This window comes from Amblyomma americanum, chromosome 1 (assembly GCF_052857255.1).
Source record: "Amblyomma americanum isolate KBUSLIRL-KWMA chromosome 1, ASM5285725v1, whole genome shotgun sequence".
NCBI lineage: Eukaryota > Metazoa > Arthropoda > Arachnida > Ixodida > Ixodidae > Amblyomma > Amblyomma americanum.
Window position 1 is genome coordinate 156,529,389 of NC_135497.1, and position 22,238 is coordinate 156,551,626.

At 48.3% G+C, this 22,238-nt stretch overlaps 1 protein-coding gene across 1 annotated transcript; it reads left to right on the top strand.

Annotated features, from left to right (window-relative positions):
• Positions 1–1,729: 1,729 nt before the first annotated feature.
• On the top strand, positions 1,730–15,219 carry LOC144114393 (uncharacterized). Its single transcript, XM_077648116.1, has 3 exons — positions 1,730–1,759; positions 7,792–7,979; positions 12,916–15,219. Exons 1-3 carry the CDS (start codon positions 1,730–1,732, stop codon positions 13,061–13,063), a joined length of 366 nt encoding a protein of 121 aa, XP_077504242.1. The 3' UTR covers positions 13,064–15,219.
• The last annotated feature ends 7,019 nt before the right edge of the window (positions 15,220–22,238 follow it).

Below are 22,238 nucleotides of genomic sequence, written 5' to 3' on the forward strand. Positions count from 1 at the left end.
GTTTGGTAGTTATGCGATGTGAGCTTTCATTTTAGTGGGAAAGCACTCATATGCTCACCAACACCGACCAAGAATCTTGTCACCGTACGTCACCGTACGTACGTACGATCTTGTGCCGTTGCCTAGCAACCTGAGTTACTACCCGAACTTACCTGAGTTACTCGGGTAGCAACTCAGGTAAGTTCGGAGGAGCGTCGCGCTGAATGACCAGTTCTTCATATATGGGCATTAACCCACTGAAGATATCGCGTCATACCCTTAAGGCGGAGCTTAAGTGTCCCCTCCAGTTGTAGAATGAACACCTGCTTTCGCACGTCTACTCGGTTTATCTGTGTTACACCCCAACATTTTTTTTCTTTTTGCGCCATACATGGACGCAGTATCGGTACTGTTACCTCTTTTTTCACTTTCATACACATTGAACATCAATCACGTGCACCACAACCATGTGCACGTTTGTTTCACAATCAGCTCACATGAAGCCCGGCGCTTTGTCACTTGTCTAAAGGAAAAACTGCTCATGCAGTTGTCAAGCAAGTACACCCGTTACTGAGAAACACCTTAAGGCACCACAGGTCAGTTATTTTTTGCCACACCTCAGCCCGCCCTTAGTCTGCCAACAATCCTCACTCGTCACCAGAGGTATGCTCCTGCAGAGCCAAACGGCTGTATAGTTTGACGTATAGCTGATGTTCACACAACATACTTCATGTACTGATAAGGTGTAGAGGCACCATGTTTTTTTAATTTCTCTCGCTTTAGTCACGTTTTAGCAAACGAAGCATAATACTACTCGGTTTGACGCGCGTTACGACACAAGAATCGCCAAACAAAATATAAGAGATCATGACAAACTTTGAAGAGTTCCATGGTTTTCTGTTTGTCATTTGTGGCGGGACTAATGAATCACTCTGAATGCCCCATCCGCCGCGGTGGCTCATCGGTGATGACATCCGGCTGTAGAGCTCGAGTTCGCGGCTTCACTCCCGGCCGCAGAGGCAGCGTTCTGATGGAGACGAAATGCAATTACTCCCTCGTACACAGATTCGTTGCACGTCAAAGAACGTAAGCTGTCCTAAACTAATCCGGAGGTTTCTCCTCTACGGCAAGCCTCGCAAGCTCGCAAGCAACGTTCTCACCCGTAAAATTTGGTTAACCCTTAACCATCCAACTTAGAATTCGGGAAGGATCAGTGTTGGCGCGATAACAATGCTATTTCATTTGCAACTCTCTTGCTCTCAGGCAGCAAATGCTTGCGATGTGAGAGAGAAACCGATAGAACGCCACAGCTTCGATGTGGCAACGAACAAGCGCTCAAAACAGCAGCGCTCTGCTCCAGAGAGCTGTCGGTGAACGACCTTCTGGGCAGGATGCTGGGTTGGGGGACGAAGAGGTTCCTGCCGGTTCTGCTCGAACGCCCCCTTCTCGCGCGCTTCCTTCTCTCTCTCGGGCAGCGTGCAGCTTCCCTTGAAGAGTAAGGCGACGGGAGCCAATTTTGCGTGTGTACGTTTCCTTGAATGAAAACCTCCACTCGCGGCGTATCGGATCGAGTCCGGCGCCGTTCAAGTACACGCGCCACGTGCTTTTTGGCTCCGAGTCTGTGGCTGCGCGCTGTGCTCGTATAGAGACGGGCTACGTATTAATCAAGCGAGGAAAAGAAAAAAAGAAAGGCATATTGCCAAGAAATGAGCCTCAATTAAGTCCCTTATCGGCCAAGGTGGCAATAGGCATGACCTCGTTCAGAGACCAACGTGGCCTGGTACGGAGAACAACGGTGGCAGACTTGTGATAGCTGTCGTGGTCTGCCACTACAGACTGAAATCTGTTTTTTGGTCGGTTCTTGTCACTGCTGGCATCGGCCACCTCACTGGATTTGCTCTTCTGGTTGCTGAGACGTTCAGGCGAGGATCCGAGAGGCAGTCGCGCCAAATCGAGCCCACTGCGCTATCCGACACGAGTTGCGAACATGATTTCACGTCACGTGAATACGCGACTGAAAAAAAGATCCAGGATTAAATTATTGATCGGCTAAATTAGCGAAGGGTCAGTGCCCTGTTCAACAGGTCAGGGTTCTGCTGATATAAATTGAAAAAAAGTTTGGTCGTTTAAACAGCACCTTATGGCTGGCTTTGTGTCCCTACGACGCTTGAATGTCTCTGAAGACGTCTAGTTTTAACATCCAAAGCAAATGGCATTATTGGACACCAGAAACACCGCGCGAGGATTACACGTGGGCAGTATGGCGCACAATTCACTTGTCGACGTGACAGCGGGAGCTGAAAGTTTCGGCTCTGCTTAGTCTGGATGCAAATCAATGACCAACGAAGATGGTCATGTGCCTATTCTCATTACTTATGTCTAAGCTGGTACGAACCGCTGCGGTGGGTGAATAAAAGAAAAAAATGTTTATTTTGCATCTTTTGGCGTTGACTGCATGCAGGCATGCGCATGTGGCATCGTATACCGTGCGAATCAGTAAGGCGATGATCTTGTCTAGTTACCAATGAATGTTCAACCTGCGCAGCACTTGAATGCCTCTGAAGGCGAAGTTTTCTCAGGGTTTGGCTGGTGTGCACAAACGCTAGTACATACCTTATGTCTTAGCTGAATTCCTTCACACTAGGGTCATGCAAGAATGCAAAGACGGTGCACTGCCGTGCTACGTTTGTAGATTTGTGCGCAGGTGGCTCCCACTCTTTAAACTCTTATCGCACAGTGCGTCACGTAAACAGTGTACAACTACAAATTGCTACCAGTCAGTGAACGATGTCCGTGGTGAAATTCACGTAAGCAGCGTTTTTTACAAAAGGGTAACGCTGAAGAATGCATTGGTTGGATTTCGTAAAAGTGAATTTGAAGTCACGTCAATATCAAGGGGGGGGGGGGGGGGGGGTGATGGTAATGAAAAAGAAAACGCCTACATGTGGAAACGGGAGTGACAAAGGCTCTGCAGTGAGAATGCGCGCGTGTAGCTCGTTTCACTGGTAACGCAGTCGCCTATAGCGCTGTGTTGGCCACTTGGAGGCTGATCGCGAAACGCAAGACACCGCTTAATTCGCCACTGTTCTCCGAAAAAGAGCAAACGAGGAAACTCGGCGCCGCGGGCGTGCCGTCCAACGCATAGGACGCTGCTCATCTCTTTCTCCGCGCCGGGGAATTCTGTGGACGTTTCCTGTGCTGTCAGTTCTTCGAAATCTGCGGCGCCGAAGCCAACACTTGTCGACCGACTTGCGTCACTTGGCTTCGAGTACAGCGGAATGAACCCACCTCTTCGGAGGCTTCTCTGCTTTGTCACGGGCGAGTGTACTCGATGACAATTGGAACGTGCTGTCTCGATGCCGACATGCCGTCAGCCGTAAGGCGAAAGAGCCCACTCGATTTAAGCACGCTGGACTGCGCCATTGCTCGCTCTACCTCGGTACCATTCACTTCGTATGTAAACGGTGCTCTATTCCATGGTCTTAACTCCATAGCGCGAACAAAGGTGGCATTGAGGTGCTCACACACAGTCGGATCATGCCTGCTCAAATCCGCAAGGTAGCGTGTGACTGTGCTCGGTTGTCAGGACCGTATTATGTGCACTTCTCACTGCACCTGTACGCCCGTGCTAACACCTGCGCAAAAGTGAGCCGGCTCGAAGGGAAATCGAAGAGGTGTGGTTTCAGTACATTTAATCGCCTCTGCCCCAGGCGGGATCGAGCGAAAGCAAACGGAACAAGGTTTTGTGATGTGAAGATACTCCGGGGTAGGGATATCGGCAGTTAGTGCACTTCATTTCTATGTTGGCCAGCAAATGCGGCAGTGAAGCGGCCGAATATCGACATCGGGGCCCGTTTACTTCTGACGCCACTTGCGCGGCCTTAGTCGCAGCTTCGAAAAGACAGGCATCGAAGTCAGAGCAGAAGCTCAAGTGAGCCAAAAAGTACGCCCCATCGCGGACGCCGCAAACTATGTCGAAGCCACAACGAGCTCGAGTGTTCTTTGAGCTACCCCAGCAAACAAGCAACAAACCAAACACATCGAAGTGCGCCGGCGGTGGCAGACGAGCCTACAGGATGATCCTACGCTTGTTTGTCTATTATCGTCGTGGGAGATGGGGACTCCGGCCGACGCTCTAAGATTCAAACGGAAGGCGCCAGCGCCACCTGCTACTGCTGGGAAAAGCAGGCTTGCGCATTGCTCGTCGTGGCGGAGAAATGGCGATCAGCGATGAAATAAGAGAAAGAAATAAGCAACATCTATATTCAATTAGGGAAAGCTTTAACACGAAAACCCCATCCTGGTTTGCGGGAAACTAAGGCAGATGGCCCATCCATGCATATAGGGTGTTCAAACTTAGACTTTCCGGATTTTAAAAATAATTCAAAGAGCACTACACAAAAAAAGTTGTTTTTGAGCATGGGATATGCGGCCAGGAGGACGCAAACTCTGAGCATAATTGTCATCGTATTATAAGTAATGAATAAAATGCAATAATTAACTTTTTATTCACGGCAGTTAGCGTGTATGTCTATGCTGAAAACTTAGAGCCAGTGGAATTCAAAGACTATTCTGTTTTGTGCAATTACAGTGACGCGCCTGTGTTCTGAGACGTGCACGTTTAAAATTTCGGCCCAAACTGTGCAATTACGCATGCGAGACCACGGCGCGAGGCTCCTTCCTGGTGTGACGAAACTGTTGCGCATATGGAGCCCCGCCAGACAAGAGTGTGGAATTGCAGGCGACGGTGGCGACATATTTCCTCCTTGGCCAGCGAAACCGAAGAATCATTGTACGGGCTGCGTGGGGCGAGCGCTGTTTCTTTAAGCAATATTGCTTCTGAAGTGCACGATCAGACGTGGTGCCGCCTTAGACTTCGCATGCAGTCAAGCGCAGCCGTACCACACTGCTGGCCCCAGCTGCAAAGTCACCTGTCACTCTACAGCTGGGGTGTCTTGCAATCGTTAGGCACTTGAGTAGTGGTGGGGTACGTATTATACAAAACTCAGTCATCTGATGGTCAATAGGTTAATTGTGCGCCATTTAGTTCGTTTTTTTTTTCGCTGCAGTCTAAACGTGGCAGAAGCTGCATCTTGTATTTTTGTCCAAGTAGTGACCCAAAAATATCGTGAAGCTCTTGGTTACTTTAATTCACTAAATATAACTGCATCCTACGTACATCTTTAACCGTGGGAAGGACATGGCGTGTCGTCGTTTTTGAGGAACCTTAGTTTTTACATGAATCAAAATTAAGCGCTTTTGCTTGCTGTTGTAATGCTGCCAGCTTTGCCATCTACGGCTGGTTTCCATTTTCACACAAAAATAAACATCAGCTAACGTATTAATCCACAACAGGAAAACACCCGCAGCTGTCCTTTAAGTTTCACCCTTTTTCTTCTACCCGCACCACAGTATTTGTCCTTTAAGCCAAATGGGCGTAAGGTGCAGAAGAACAAGAAGTGGTTTACCATGGCAACAGACTTATAGGTATCATGACGCACGCGTTAAATGCTCTGTTCTGCTTGAGTTTCCTTGAATTGTGCCTCCAAGGAAAGAATAGACGCCAGCATAATCAAAGCAAGCTACAATAAGATAGCTTTTCATTGTAATGAATTTAATTGTTTTCGGGCAATAACACTAAGCTTAGTTTTGCTCGTGTTTGAATATAGCTAATTTTAACAGAGCCAGTTAACATTTTGTAGCCAACGACCTGCTGTAACTTCTAGCTAGGAAGGTTCGCCCTGAAGGAAAAAAAAATATCGTCCCCGGCAAACAGCCACATTCCGTCTATTAGAGGAATTATTGCAATTTAATGTATGTAAATAAATAGCCGGATGCCTAATTCAGCGCTCTAGCGTACGCTATATTTAACAACATGCCTTTCAACAGATCTCTATCGTCGTAACAGAGCATGCAAGCAGCGAGGTTCGAGGCAACTACGCACGAGCTACAAAGCTATGTTTCTAATGTCCTTTCTATCAAGTTCTTTTTGCGATGTGTGGAGCGCAATGCTACGAAACGTGTTTTTAAATGTAAAATGTGGTAATTAATGATAAATTTTAGTGCTCAATGTATCTATAATTACATCTGAAATTCCTAACACTTTCTCGATCAATTTTTGATCATGAAAACCACCTTGTTGTTTCCAAATAGCATGTCCAGCCGCAAAAGTAACACTGAAATACTTTTATGTAATGCGTTCAATCTCTCTCGGAAAGAAATATTTGTACAGATTACTTTCGTAGAAAGAATTTACATTTTTTTCTGGAAAGATACCAGAGACCAGCATTTGGATGCAGTCATATATGTAACACAAGCTCTGCTTTCACATCTTCTTCACTGCTGTGTTTCAATGTGACAGAATTCAGAATGGAGAGAGTCTGATTTCTAAGTGCCAGCACAGCACTTACTAATGTAACAAATTTCAATAGCGTGTCCTAGAGATATTTACCAAATAAATGTTAAATAAACTGGCTAGTGATCTATCACACAATAAAAATCAGCGTTTATTTTGAGTTTAACTGGCGCATTTAACACAGGAATCATTGTTAACTTGCAAAATATTCACATGTTTTCACTGCGCAAGCTTAAAATTCGATTGAAGAGTTGAGATATACCTTTTTCAGTGTTTTTAGAGTTTATTCTAAACTTGTTTAAACTCGCTAAGTATGTATTTGCATTGCGAGTCTTTCTGAAGAAATTCCACAGGTTATCTTTTGGTTTTATATGTTCACAAAAGTTTTCGAATGCCTTTTCAAGCTTTTATAGAGGCACAGAAAGAAACGCGTTTCTGTTAGCACACGTAATTTTTTATATAAATATATCGAACGAAACTGACAGATTAGCGTAGAGTATATTCAAGAAAATTGGGCAGTGATTTTTCACTGACATTTTTTGACGAGCTTTGTGTCGTTTTGGCAGTCAGCCCCTGAATATGACGGCAACACAGAAAACAAAGAATAAAGATCGCTCATTCTAAAAGCGTGCCCAAGAGGCTTTCGTGTGCTCTGAAAAAGTTGCGATGCACAAATCAATCAATTTTTTTCGTCTTTACTGTGAGTCGTGTGCTTTGGCCATTAAGCTTTCTACAATCACTTGCTGACGTATTCGAGTTGAGTCACGTCAGTGCGTCGCTGAGTGTTTGTTCAAAGCAAGTCAACACTATAATCTCTAATGCCGCCGCGGTGGCTTATTGGTTATGATGCTCGGCTGCTGACCCGAAAGACGAGAGTTCGATCCCGGCCGCGGTGGTCGAATTTCGATGGAGGCGAAATGCTAGAGGCCCGCGTACTGTGCGATGTCAGTGCACGTTAAATAACCCCAGGTGGTTCATATTTCCTATGTTCTTGACTACGGCGTCCCTCATAGCCTGAGTCGCTTTGGGACGTTAAACCCCCAGAATCGAAAATATAATTTCGTTATAATCGATTATAACTATAATAGATAACTTGGTGCCATCTTCTGATGGTGGAAAAATTGAGTGAGAAAACAGGAAGGAAAAAACAGGAGAGAGAACAGATAATCGTGGACGGGGTCATGGACGAGCGCAAACACTTATAGCGCAAATGAAACTGAAACAGGTTTCTGGCATCTGTCTAGAAGTAGCAAAGTTATTTTTCGCTTAGGGCAAATTTCCTTAATTAGGTAAAATTAGTCAACCTGTAAAACACTGCCGATGGCAGAAAGTCTCAAAAATGGGGAGGCAGAGCGCAGACAGAATTTACGAACTGCCATTTTCGTAGCTGGGGCTTTCCCTCCAAATTGTGTTTCACGCTGCCAAGAAAGCGGGCGCAACCCGAGTTCTGTTCCTAGGTGATCCGCTTACGAGCGAGCCATGGCTTGCTGTTGCAGAGCCTCGCCCTGGCCGCCTCGGCGCTGCACCTGATCCAGGCCACACGCTACCTGCTCAAGCACAAGCCGGGCGGGGACGCCAGTGACGCGGCGGAGGAGGCCACCTGCGGCTTCCTCATCGAGACACGCATAGCCAGATTCAAATCCAGGTATACCGGCCACCGGGGGCCACATTATAAGCAGTGGCAACAGTCTGTACGCAGATGCAGCGCGACGCAGCTATGTATCGATAACCGAAACGAATGCTTTGAGAACGAAACAAAGAGGTGCGGTGTCAGTGCGAACGTTGCACGGTGGTGCATTTACAATGCAAAAAATCGGGCATCAAGTTCTTTCCGAATCAAATATTTTCGCGCCTACATTCATACTCCACACATAGACGACGAACTGTGGACCCGACGAAGCGATATTCGCAATCAGACTTTTTGCGCGGAAGTTTCATCCCGTCGCACAAGGAAGAATTCAAGGATGATGGGGCTAATATGTTCCTGTGGTGCGTTTGGTGTTCAGAGGTCCTAAATACCCAACAGAACTTTTCTCACTCCTCACAGAGCCTTGACAGTGCCTCCGTCGCGCATTCTGACTACTCGAACGGAAACAGCGGCTTGTGAACCTTTGTCAAAAAAGAGTATGGGGCCACTGACATGTGTCATGTGCCAATGTGACAGCGATGTGTTGACTGCGCAATTGACCCAGAACCTTCGCATCACTATGCAGGCCCTGATGCTTCTGAGTGATGTCACGAATGCCAGCTGGGCGGTAATGTGGACGAAGCTGGCGCTTCTGCGTTGCCTGTTCTCGACGTCTTTTGTTTTGTTTGTTTTGAGTCTGTTGAAGCTCATATTCCCGTGCAAGGCAGTACGTATGTAAGAAGGGGGTGCTGCTTCAGAATCAAGTCGCGCACCTGGATGGTGGCAAACGGAAATAAAAGGGAGAGTTATAGTCAGCTTAATGAGAAGACAGGAACGATGCAGAGGGAAAGAAGACTGAAGAGAGTATAAAAGGACACGCATACTATAACAGGAAACCACATTTTGGCGGCACAGTAGCGGAAGCTATATAAGTATGGCGCCAGTGCATCAGGGGCATTAATATAATCGCACAGGGAAGCCAAGGCGCCGATTATTCACGGTTCATTCTATCAAGTGAAGAGCTATGAGGATTCGGTCTGGCTTGCTGGCGCGTGCTTCATGTTCCGCTTTGGCGCCAGCTAATTATGGAACAGGTCATGAGCTCGTGTGCGTAACCTGCCCCATATTTGCTTTGTTAATAAGTGTTAGCAAAAGTTTGGTGAGGTGGTTTTTAATGCATTCAGTTCTAAAAGAGCGCGCACATGCAGACCAAAGAAGAGGTACACGATGCTGTCACTAAAATGTCCCATTGCCACAGTGCTGGAGTTAGCTGCCACTTTTTATGCCTAGAAGGGACTACCGAACAAAGACACGACCGGGAGCGAGTTATATATGCAGCTTTCGCAACTGATTCGACATCAGCTCCGATGTGGCACTTTAATGGAGTGCTTTACGTAATGGGGTTTTCCTCCCAGTTTCTTATCATTTCCCGTCATCCTCTCTGAGCGCTATGCAATTTGCGGTGTACGTAAGGCGAGGTCCTGTGAGCGAAATAAATCTGCGGTGTGTCGTGAGCGTGACGCATACGCTGCTATCTAAGCACTTTCGTCGTTACGTGAGAGTGAATCGAAAAGGAGAGCTCTTCAGTTAGCAACACTACATTGCAAATAGCGGTTACATTCGTTCTACGCAAGCATGAAGTGTGCACTGAATACATCATGTCAACGCAGAGCGCTGCTTCTGACACTGCTGGCAGTTTCTTTCTTATCCGCTTAGCCTGCGGGCACCGAGGTCTCGGTGGAAGTCATACCTTTTAGCATAAACGACTTCTCGTCAGGTGATCATGCGCATAACGTAATTAATGTCACATGCGCTCCTGTGCTGTTGGTTGGACTCATCCAGCCTAAAGAGACTCGAATAAGTGCCCCCTGGGGCGTTCGGAACCGTGGCAATTTTCAAGACAGTATTTTGTTCCTCATTGTCTAGAGGTGCTTTCACGTTACACCAGCGGCTTGAGTTTATTTTAGATACCAACAGCATGCAGCCGCAGTAAGGCTGCACGGTGTACCTGCACATTTTATGCTTTCGATATGCGTGTAGAACCAAGGGCTATTTTTGGAGCTCACGCGGTCTGAAGCACAGCTCGACCGGATAACAAGGCTGCTAGCCGTACACATTCCCGAATTATTTTCCACTGGTAATTTAGACTTTCGACGCAATCCGACCACTTTCTGCTGCTACATTTAAATAGCTATTGATCGGTAATATTTCAATAACAAAAAAATAAATGGCGACTGCGCCCCCGGTAATGCTGATGACCGGCGCTAGCTTGTCCGCATTCTGCTTTTGGTACTGCTGCATTTTCTTTGACTGCTGCTGCCACTCGTGGGTGGGTGGCGATTCTGTTCCTGTTTTGTGGGGGATGCGACGAGTGCTTTATGGCGCGAGAAGCGTGTTGTCACGCACTTAAGCATCTTGTAATGCGTGTTTGCTGACAGCGTCCCGGGAGTGTTCGTCACGTCAAAGGATGACGTCACGTGGCCACGTTATCATCCAAGCTGGATGGTCACGACGACAGCTACTACCCGGAGGCCGAGAACCTTGTCTTTAACTGCTAGCGCTGTAAAAAAGAATTTAAGAACACTTTGGAACCAGGCGGAACAAGCAGCGTGGTACCTCAGTGGCCATGGCTTCTTGCGACATGAGCACCGGTCGCTGGTTTGATTTCAGTTGCAGCGGTGGCATTTCAATGGGAGCGGAACAGTAGAACGCTCGTGTCACTGATATTTCAGTGCTGGTTAAAGAACCTCAGATGTCTGGAATTATATTCCCTTGCGGTGGCCGGAAATCGATTCCCGTCCCCTACAGCGTACCTCATAGCCCATAGTGTTGCTTTAGCTTCATAGTGCGACGTTTTAAAGGTTCAAACACCAGTAATAATAAAAAGGGCAAACGCATCACAGCAGATCGTGATAGCGTATTCCTACTTGTTTTAATACGTCGACTTTGTCGTTTCATGTGTCAATTAGGGACAGTGCACAAGTGCATGACTTCAGTCGGCAGGAAAAGTGGTGCTTTGTGTTCCATGAAGGCTTCGACTGAACTGCATAGTAGCGCCACGTCACGGCCGCGCCTGGTGTCGATATAGCCGAAGGAAGATGAGCTTTTATCGGCAGGCATGGCGGTTTCCTCGTTCCAATCCGTATTGCTCCCGCTTATCGGGAACGTCGAAAACTGCGCTGCGATGGTGTTTAGTCTTATTTTTTATTAATCGAAGCGCGCGTGGCATACCTCATTTTCTTTTCGGTCAGTATGATTTTATGTGTGCACTTGTGTACTTACAGGCGTAGTTTTGTGTTTGCTGATGTGTATAAGATTCTTGTTTTGCTTTTATAGGGCTTAAAATGGGAAAGCGACTCAGGGTATGAGGAACGTTGTAGTGGAGTGCTCCGAATAATTTAGACCACCTGAGGTTCTAACGTGAACTCACATCACACAGTACATGGGTCTCTAGCATTTCGCCTACTTCGAAATGCGAATGACGTGGCCGGAATCGAACCCGCGTCTTTCGGGCCAGCAACCGAGCGCCTTAACCACTGAGCCGCCGCGGCAACGTATATCAGATGCATTATTTTCTTTGCTTTCGGCTTCGGACGTAGTGCTCCGAGTTGAAGCCGACGTGACTGCTACGTCAACGATCGGATAAGCAGGCCGCGTGCGTTGTCGGAGAGATGACATAAAAATATCCAAGCAGTGGCTTTCAATGTCACCCATGGGTAGTATTAGTCTGCGCCATGTTCTTTGCCAACTCTGTTCAAGTCGCAACCGCATGCGGGAAGCCTCCTCTGCATAATATTTCTTCATCGCTGGAAAGAGGTAAAAAAATAACAATGAGTACAAACTGCGCGAACAAGACGGGACGTAAGGCACACAAAAGGACAGACTTATTCTCTTCATTATGAACCAACTCGCCCGCCAGAACATCCTTCAGAAAAATAACAACACGTCTCCTTTACTCCGCGAGAAGCAATAACACCAGACCAAAACACCTAAGAGCCGTCATGCATGATCGATGAGGGAATGATGAGGTTCCCTGCAGCCAGTGATAAACTATCGGTCCGCTGCGCTACCGAACAACATGGTGATAGCAGAATCTGAAGCCATTAGAAAGCATTTCCTCTCGAGCAGTACCAAGCAGCGGCACGAGAGCAAGTTCGCTGAGTTGCGACACTCTTTCAGCTGCATGGGAAAAACCCGGCCTGTTATTTCAGGATGAAGTAGCGGCGCGAACATTCAGGCGGTATCCGTCTCACCTGGCTACTTTAGCTCGGGGGTTGTTCAAAGCTGGGCATTGATCCTTCTACCTTCTAGAGGAGTTGAGTTCCTTACAAAGTCTGCCTAAGGGCCAGAAGCTTCGGCCATGGCAGTACGGCCTTTTTATTGCGCTGGCACTTATAGCGGCCATTCCCCGCATTTAGCCGTTGTGTGTTTGCCTGCCTCTTTGTCTGAAGCCAGTTTTGTGCAGGCTACTCACCTGCCCAGCGTGTCAGGCGGCAGCTCAATTAATTGTGAGAGGGTTCTCGGGAACAGCAACCCGGATCACAACCAACCCAAGCAGCCCAAGTACCAGCGGTGGCGGCACCTGCCATAGAAGGGCAGTGGCGCAATCACCTGACCGCTGCACCACTGCGCCAGGAGTGGTAGGAAGACTCCCAGTGATCTATATGAGTGTAGAGAATGACCTATTCCGCATATATGGACATGAACCCATTATCGCTATCCGGACAACTGTCATCTGTGAACACTGAATCTGAACACCGGAACCGCAGTGAAAACCTAACTGCACCTAATTCATATTTCGCCTAACTACGCGAATAGACCATTTTTTTTTTACCTCTCCTCGACCGCTTCACCTCCGAAGGCGCTGTCGCAGCGACGGAGTGGGCGGTTTCGTCCAAAGCTCGCGTCCCACCTCGAGGTTGACCGTGGTTCGACCGGGTGCCCTCTTGCGCAGGCCCCCGCCGGTGCCCCCCGTGCCTGTGCGCCTAGACTCGTCGGCGCTGCAGACGCGCCGAGACTCGACCGCAGTGGCGGCCCGCAGGGAATCCACAGCCGTGCCTTCGCGGAGAGAGTCGAGCGTCACCTACCCGGAATACCTGTGACCTGCACCTGGACCGCTCAGCGAACACCCGCCGAGCAGACTCTATGTATGCGCGCGTACGCAGTCTTGACCCCACTACGCTACTGGCGCTATCTCACCCGCCGCAGAAGCGGCTCGGACAGTACCAGCATTTTTAGTCACAACCTGCCAGTGGGCCACTTAGTTTGTTTGATTTTTCTTTTTTATTTTACACTTTCGGCAAGACGACGGCTCCAAACGCGCGTGCAGTATCATCCAGCAAGAAATATATGAAATGTACTGCATGCTGCACGCGAGTTTCTTCACCTGTTCGTCAAGGCAGGTATAAAGTATACATAGAAACTGGCAGCTCCCAGACGTCTTTATGTGGGACCGAACGTGAGAAATATTCGGCTGAGTGAGATTTGCATCCCGGATCCGAGTTACTGTTCAATTAGATGGGCTGAGGCTGCAGGTCGTCGCGGTGTGGTGGTTACACAACGCATGGGTGATGGAGGACATCAGAAGCGACGATCACAGTGTTGGACGGTGTGCAGCAGGAGGAGCTGGGCCGTTGTTCAGATAAGCATTTAGGCGTGCCTCTGGTAGGAGCCCTCTGTCGCGCTGGTGACAACGATGGCTTGTGTACGGTCGATCAGTCACTGCTGATCGACCCTCGTCGAACCGCGCAAAGCCGCCTCGCCGGAAACGGATGGGATCGAGGACCGAGTCTGCTCTGCACCGAGGAGTGGAACATTCCCAGCTAAGGGAAAGGGTTGCATGTAGGGGTGCAGGTAGGTGTTCAGCTGTGCATGGACATGTCCTGGGAGCGTGTGATGGCGCCAGTTTGGTGAGAGGGGTGAATAATGGCTTCCGTCTGTGTTTCAGTTGCTGTGAGGCACGACGGTGTGATTACAGACTTACTGGTGGTGGAGGCCTACACACGCAGTCGTAGCCTCGTAAGCGGACTCCCAGTTGAGTTGGTTGGTTGGAGTTCTTGTTAGGTAAAAATCACCAGGACAAGACAGAACACGAAGAGCTTTGTCCCGTCGGCTTACTTCATATTTCTCCTTACCACGGCACCTTTTAGCTGACATCAAATTTTTCGGCACAGCTCTTGACATTGCACAGTCAGCAGGAACAGTGACTGCCACGAAAGGCAAGATATTTATATATGCCCAGCGCACCAAAGAACTGCCCATGAATATAGCAGTTTTGTGGGCAGCAACACGAACTACGTGCGGCAGAATTTCTTCCTTGCCAAAGTAGCTAAATGTGAGTGGCGACATACGCAAAGAAAGACCCACGAGAGGCAACCGCATTCTGTTGTGTTCTGGGACTGCTCTCGATTTTCGTGGATGGACGACATTCAAGTAAGCGTATTTGGCGTATAAATTTACCAAATGCAGGATGCATTTTTGGTGACAACCGTTTATCATGCAGCCACAAGCAAGGCTTGAATGTATGTGACCTGCTTCATGTTCTTCCTCTTATGACAGGTTTTTCAGTTTTTCAGCCAGCTTCTGTCGGCTTATTTGGGCCACACTGGCGACTTCTCTGAGCTCTGAAATGCCTTGGGCACCAGGGAATGAAGTGACATTGAATAATACAAGTCTGTGCACATTTAGAACACAAGAGCACCGCTGGTATGTGCGGAAAGAGTGGTAGATGCGATTGATCGCCTTGTCACCGATCGTTTCCTGCAGGTGGACACGGCTCAGCTACGATTCAGACATCGAAAGGTAGCTTTCAGCTGTGCGTTTCAGTACAGATGAAGGCGAAAAATATATAACGTTTTTTCGTCTCACCCTGCGGTTGGGGTGGAACTCGGAATCAATTAGGAAACTAGAAAAATATTCCAGCGCCGGGTAGCGCCACACCTCTTTGATCACCCCGAGAAAGAATCGGGAATGGCTGCTCGTCGCGTCACACGTGCCTCGCTATGCGATGACAGATGACGCGGCCGTCGAGCGGAAACATCGAGGGAGACTGAAACCGATAAAAAAAAAAAACTCCGATGGCGCACTGCCAGCAGTTGCCACGTGGTAAGATGCTCAGCTCTTGAGTTCTCAAATGTTTGCCTAACACTGGCCCTGCCTCTTATATTTGTGCTATCAAAGACTTCATGTCCCCTATTTAAAAGGATACATAGTGGTTCTGATATGTATTTAGGCAATTTAGACAAAGGAAGGTAATTACAAAAAAAGAAGATAACTAAACGAAAGACATGTTGATTCAAGCTGGGTGATGCCTTTTTGCAGAACTCAGGTTGTTCTACAATAACAACTAGGTTACAGAATACAACACCGGCATCATATCGTCATTTTATAGGTTCTGCGATAAAGAGTACACATCTTTGTCAAGTTTTAATCGATTTGCTCACGAAAAACGCCAACCTTCCTGAGAAAAACAGGATTAAATCAAGGTTGTTATATAGGTTTTAGCGGGGACTTGTGTATATATTCCTGCTATGTCAGATGATCTAAGGAAGCCGGCCACTTATTTTCAAAACAAGCGTTTCTGGAAAGAGAAGGTTTTTTCGGCATAACAATACCAGTGTTGGCAGATGTCAGGAAACAGGCGAATAATTTTGCTTAGCAAAGTGATCGCCTAAATTCTGATAGCTAACTTTTAACTATTACAGATAGGCGCCTGATTGCAATTATAGATCTGTAGCCGGCCGTTAGCAATAGCCATGTCAGTTCTTTAGAATTTTGAAAGCGCAATTCTTGTCGCCGCTGTGGCTCGACTAATTTGGGCCATTTCTCGCGCCATTCAAAACCGCGCGCTTGCGGAAGGGCGCAAAGCGACGTCAATTAAGTCGCCGTACGCTTTGACGCACGCACCCGGAAAAAATTTCAGCCCGGCCCGTGCTGCAGTGCTCCCCGCTCCTCGCCACTTCTCTGCTCCACGCTGTACGTGCGTCACGGACTGTCGCGATTCGCTTGGCGTCGCTGTGCGCCTTCCCGCAAGCGCGCGGTTTTGGAATGGCGCGAGAAATGGCCCAAGTTAGCCGAGCCACAGCGACGACGGTAAATGCGTTTTCAAAATTGTGAAAACTGATATAGCTATTACTAACGGCCGGCAGAAAATCTCTAATTGCAATCAGGTGCCAATCTGTAATAGCTAAAAAGTTAGGTATCAGAATTTAGTCAATCACTGTGCTTGTTAAAATGATTCGCCTGTTTGCTGACGTCCGCCAACAATGGTAGTACTATGCCGCAAAAAGATTCGCTTTACCTTAAATACCCTAGGTTTAAACATTAGCGGCCGGCTTCCCTGAAACACCCGGTATATGGTGCAGAGCTTTTAGAGATATATGAAACACATCACTCCGTGTAGCTTCAAGATAAAAAAATGTTATAAATATTATTCTAAACATGCATAATTGTTCGTCCCCTAATTATCTGATGAGTTTGTGCTCATATATGCCGGTATTTTACTCCTGCAGGAAGAGATCGTATAGTCTAGTGGACAGACTCTGCACTTAAATAAACTGCCTGTAAACGGAAAGACAGCGGCCTATAGTTTTATTCGCGGTGTGTATAGTGTGCCTGAAGCCAGAAATCGTGCGTTAGTTGAGCAGAATTTGCTTACGTCATTTTGCGCAATAGAGCGATTGCGCACGTTTGAGGAGCCACCCTTGGATGCAGCGGCTTGCCAATTTGAAGTACCTCCAAGGCTTGCACGCGCGCACGGATGCCTAACTAGACTGGAGCTTTCACAGTCTCAACTGGTTTTGAAATCGCGTCAAAGTGCGGCGTGCGTCGCTAATTGGCACAATGGTGCCGCATTATTAACCGTTCATGTACTTGCTGCAGAAACTAATACGTGTGGTTTATTAAAATAATACAAAAAGCAAGGAAAATAAGTTCCCGGCAGAAATTTTTATGCGTCTCGTGACTGTGCTTATGATCAGTCCCATTCCCGCAATAAATGACACACAAGAGAAGATCCGCAGAAGATGGATCTGTCGGCAAATGCATTATTTCCTTCGATTAAGGATAAACCAGAGAGGGGCGCAGAAAGAGAGAAAGAAAGAGGAAGGAAGGCAGGTTAACCAGGCGGCGGTCCGGTCGGTTAATATGCACTGGAGGAAAGGGAAGAGAGGGAGTAAAATAGAAGGAAAAGAGAGGAAGGGTCAGGAGCAAGCACATCAAGCAAAGATGCGCGCTGGAACTTTACAGTCCGCCGCATGAGTGGCCTGCGCACTTTGAATGCTGCCAAGCTTCGCGGCTCTAGCACAGCACAGCACCCGTCCTTCGTCGTCAAACACGGGGCAATCACATAGCGAAGACGTCCCACCATGAAGCAAGGCTTCCTGAGAAAGATAATTTCGACCATATGATCCGGGCGTGCAACTCTTGCCTGACCCCTCTGAAGAAGCTTGGAATAAGCTAAGTTCCAGCGATGACCCCGACATTCAGTCCAAGGTCGTCGGATGGGCCGGCGTCGCCAAAGGTCCCCACGACTTGCGGCACGCTAGCTAACTTGCCTCAATCTACGCTTATGCTCAATAAAGTTTTGTCGGCCTCAGCCGTTGCTCTTGATAATGTGGATTGAAAAGAGGTACATCCCCGACTTCTTCTCGGAACGATGAGGCTGGAGGAGCCATTGGGCCGGCAATTGAAGCGCTGCAAGGATCGGACTGAGCACGTGCAGCGCCTGCAATGCAGTTCGTGCCGGCTGGAGTGTGCAGGCTACAGAGCAGCAAACGGGTGGCCGGTATTCATAACAACCTTCAGTATTGCAATAAATTACGAGCAGTTTTCATCGAGTACCGTATCCTGGTGTAGTGCTCGATCAGCAGTGCTGAGGACACTGGGTGGGCGGTACCTTTTCGTTCTCTGAGGGGATGCAAGGTTTGGGTAGATGACCAAGTAACTTGCGGATCTCGGCCCTGGACCGCATTTCGGCATGTGCTCGATCAGCAATAGCCTAGGGACATTGGGTGCGCGGTACTTGCTTGGTCGCTGCGGGTGTGCATCTCTTTGGGTGTGCAGGAAAAGTTGCAGGAACATCTGAAGTATCCTTCACAATGGCCGCTGCACTCTTGATGACCTTCGATGAGGGTGACGACGTCGTCTTTCCTTAGGGGCGGCCTCTATATGTGTTGAATTGTCTCTTGTCATTTGTTTAAGCACCGCCCGTTCACTCTTCAGGCGGGGACAGTCCTTCGAGGCAGCATAATGAGGGGCACTATAGTTGGCGCACTTGAGGGCTGCTGCCCGGCTGGTGTCGCCACTGTGCGGCTCAGAACACATTGGTCGCACGATGGAGAATTTGCACCACTCAAGTGACCGATCTTCATGCATTTTCAGCATTAAAGGCTTTGATACGAAAGGCCTCTAACCCCGTGGCGGAAGTGCCCAGGCTTCAGATATGCTGGGGCGCAGTTCTGTAAAAAATCAGTTTGATGCATTTTGTCCTCCCAAGGCGCAGGGTTTACAGTTCTTTGAAATCATGCAAAGTTGGCACTGCACAAAGGCAGTACGAGGCACTTCTTCCTTCGAACTTCATGTCAACCAACAATCGGCCCCTGCCCACAAATTCAGCCTCAATGTTCTTTCTTTGAACTTACTTTCAATTTCATTCCATTATCCTCGCAAAAACTCAGCAAGCCCTATTAGTGAAAAGAGGCTACTGTATTAAGAGAGAAAACAGAAGGATTTAACGGATTGAGACTGTCAGTGTATGGACGTGTCACAGTTTGTAGTCTTTTCTTGGGCAGAAAACTATGGTACGTAATGTAGGTCCTACACTGTTTCCGTTTCGGAAACATTCCTCAGTGTCTGCAGGGTATGTGCGGGTTTACTAATTGACGAGGACAAGACGAACCAACCTCTTTCGGCGGGTCTGCGATGGAGGACTCGGTTTGCCCCATTTTTTTTCCGGCAGTTAGTAACCGCTTTCATTTCTTTAGTGAAGCTGATACCCTTTTTTACGTAATGTTATTCAGTTACAACTGGGCAGAGTTTCGTCTGAATTTGTGATCACATCAAACTATATTCAAGGAGCTATTCATGGATATTTGAAGGAAGTTGTACAATCCTGTCATTTTCTGCATACACGCTGTTGCTTCGATTATCTCAGAAGAGTGATCGGAAAACTTCACAACGACCTATGTTAGTCGCTCTTTCCTACACAATTGCACAGAGCTATGTATGGTGCAGCTTCATGGTAGGGTCTTAAAGAGGGTTAAGGCAATAATGATTTCTTCTGCAGCCAAAACCTCTATTTTTGTTTAAACGGCGGTACTTTGCTCGTAAAAAACGTCGTTTCAAGAGAAGGGATTATTTGTGCCGGGGGGAGTGTACTGCTTTCTGTGTAAAAAGGATGAAACGATTGAACATGTTTTCATGGACTGCTTGAACGCGGCTTTTGCAGTAGTAGTGGTAGTAGTAGGTGTTTAAAGTAAAATAAAAACACAAAGAAAGGTCAAAGATTTTTGTGTGTGCGCGCCGCGCGCCTCGCCGCTGCGCCGACGGTGGAGCAGACGCTGCCCGCCTCTTCAGTTGTGCGCATGCGCGGAATGACGTCAGAGCACGCAGCTGGTGTGCGCGCCGCGCGCCTACATTACGCTAGCATTTTGAGGCTTCAGCGTGGCGGCGCCGTTGCCACCGTGGCGGCTGCCGGCGGCGCGGCGCACCGGCGAAATCGAGTGGGGAGGAGTGGAGAGTGGGAGAGGGGGAAAGAGTGAATAAACGTCAATGGACGAAGATGAAGAAGGAACGCCCAGCGAAACGCAGCGGCGAAAGACTAACTTTGCAATTCGACTGAGCGAGTTCCACTCGGCCAGATGTAGCTATCGCGTCCCTCCAGGTTTAACCAGAGCTAAACCACAGCCATTTTTTTTTCTGAGAAGTGCTCCAAATGTTTCTTAAGAAGGATTTTCAGCTTCAGCCGCACGCCATCAGATACATCCACGTTGAAAATGAGGATAGTATGCCTTACGACCATGTCATGGCTGTTATGGACGGGATGCACACCAGCCGAGGAGGATTAAGGCTAAGATTCCATCGACAGGGATCACCACGGTAGAGGCAATTTCGACAGGTCGTTTGACCCCACGAAAAAAACAAATATGTGCTGGGAACCTGCCTGCGGAATCTTTCCCACGCTCTTCAGGAGGGGGGGGGGGGGGAGATGGCCTTCCCCTTTGTCTGGTTCGCCGCGAGACGCGACCGACGATGGAGAAGATGACGGAGGGAAGAGGGGACTGCGCCTTCCTTTAATTAACCATGTGTGACGAGAACGTCCCGACCGGAAAGAGCCCGCCGAGGTTGTAGCCACGACGCCGCACTTGTGTTTGGATGGACACGTGCAGCTTGGGGCGAAGTAGCAGCGGACCTCCGAGTCCTCCTCGCCCATTCCCACGGTGCCTCCGCGTGCTATGTGCTGTGTCACTCTCCCAGTCTGCGCTTCGTGTTCAATTGTCCTCCGCCTGGTGAAAGGGGCGGAGCCTCAGTGTATTTGACAAGCACCCTGAGCCAGAAAGAACGCTCTTGGCCCTGACGACAAGGCTCATCCAGTCGCTCGACGCTATGAACTTTTAATTTGTGACTGTTTGCTCTTTTCTAAATTATGTAATTAAGTTTCTTCAAAGTGCCGGTAAACCTGTGTGTGCTTTCGTTCCAAAATGTCAGCTTCCATCCTTCCTCATGCCTTCGCCGGCAAGCAACGCTACCCTGCACCACAACAACTGGCCATGCTACCGGAATTATAACAACTGCTGGCAGTGGTGGGATCCGAAGCCTGGGCGCCCTAACATGGCCTTGGGATTGTATAGTATATGGAGGAGCAGGCTGGCGGTGCGTCACGCAGATCTTGAAATACGGCCAGTTAGAGAGTATTTTAAACATGCGATTGCAAACTATATTGAAATATTTTCAAGGGTAAAAAGAACCGCGACAGGAACAGGACGTAGGAAGAGAAGTGGCGGGCGGTAACTAGCAAATGGGGTTTATTGGAAAGACCGTGGTCTAGCAAAAGCGCAAACCGCATCACAACAGAGTAAGGTGGACGTCCGTGGCAAGATTCAGGCAAAATGACTTTGAAAACTAGCGGAAAAACAAAGGTATAAGGCACAAAGAAAAAAGCGTACCTATCGCGTCTTAAACCGAGTCTCCTTGTCTAGAAGGCTCACTAACACATGTGTCTAATACAAGTTCGCGCATGCATTCTGCTTCTAAAATTTCTCTTTCTAGCCTAGACTTTCCCCTCCCGATGACAGTCGCTTTGTTCAGCTCAGGGTAGCAGCCTTGACATTCCCTGCAATGTTTTGAAAGATTGGCGCCCTTGTCTGCTTTCTAGGACCGAAAGTGCTCACGTAGCTTCTCGTTTAAGCATTGACCTGTCTGGCCGACGTAAACTCTGCCGCATAGAAGCGGAAACTGATACACCACTTCCGTGGCACAGCGCACGTACATGTACTCGTGCTTGGCAGCACAAACACCCCTGCGCTGACCGTCCGCCACGCGCTACGCAGTTAAGATAACTTGCAGGGGGCTGAAAAAAAAAGGAGTGGAATTCCTTGCTTTCCTGTCACCTTATTCGGATTGTGGGCCAGGGGGTGCACATAAAGCACGACTACTAGCTGACCTTGGTTAAAAAGGGCCGCCCGGTTGAAAGGGTTGCTCAGCCTTTCAAACGCGGTCCGGTCCGCGACAGCATTTATTCAGGGATAAACACTTAAGTTTTTGATCGCACCTGGGACGCGAGGCTGAAGGAACAAAAACGTGGCTTGCCTGCTTACGTGGTTGAGATTAATGGGGGTAATCCCTGGTGCAAACAAGACAGTGTGTGCCAGCGGTATTTGCTCTGTGGTGATCGTAGACGTACTATTTGACCCTCAACTTTGCGCTGTCACCGTTTGGTCTCCTCGCCCAGGACTCTCCTGAAGCCGTCGTCAGCCGAGGAACCATCGCAAGCGACCCAGCACAGCGCAGTCACCTGGTTCTGGGCTGCCGCTGCCAACCCGCAGGTTCCTATAGTAGGCCAAGCAGCCTCCAATTTCATCACTGTCACACACAAAAAAAGGATCGGAGCTTCCACGAAAAATTGTAGAGGCGTAAGGGCAGCATTGTGATGTAGAACAATTTGATTGTGCAACGCCTTTTAAACTGACTGAATGCTTAGAAAGTCTTAGAAATATTTTTCCAAGAAAAAATAAACTAACTCGAGACGCATATATCATATCATAAGTCATGTTGGCTAAT

Coding starts and splice junctions, on each gene's coding strand:
- LOC144114393 (XM_077648116.1), top strand. CDS start 1,730: ATGACCTCGTTCAGAGACCAACGTGGCCTG. Junction 1,760..7,791: donor TCAGAGACCAACGTGGCCTG/GTACGGAGAACA, acceptor TTCTGTTCCTAG/GTGATCCGCTTACGAGCGAG. Junction 7,980..12,915: donor ATAGCCAGATTCAAATCCAG/GTATACCGGCCA, acceptor CCTCTTGCGCAG/GCCCCCGCCGGTGCCCCCCG.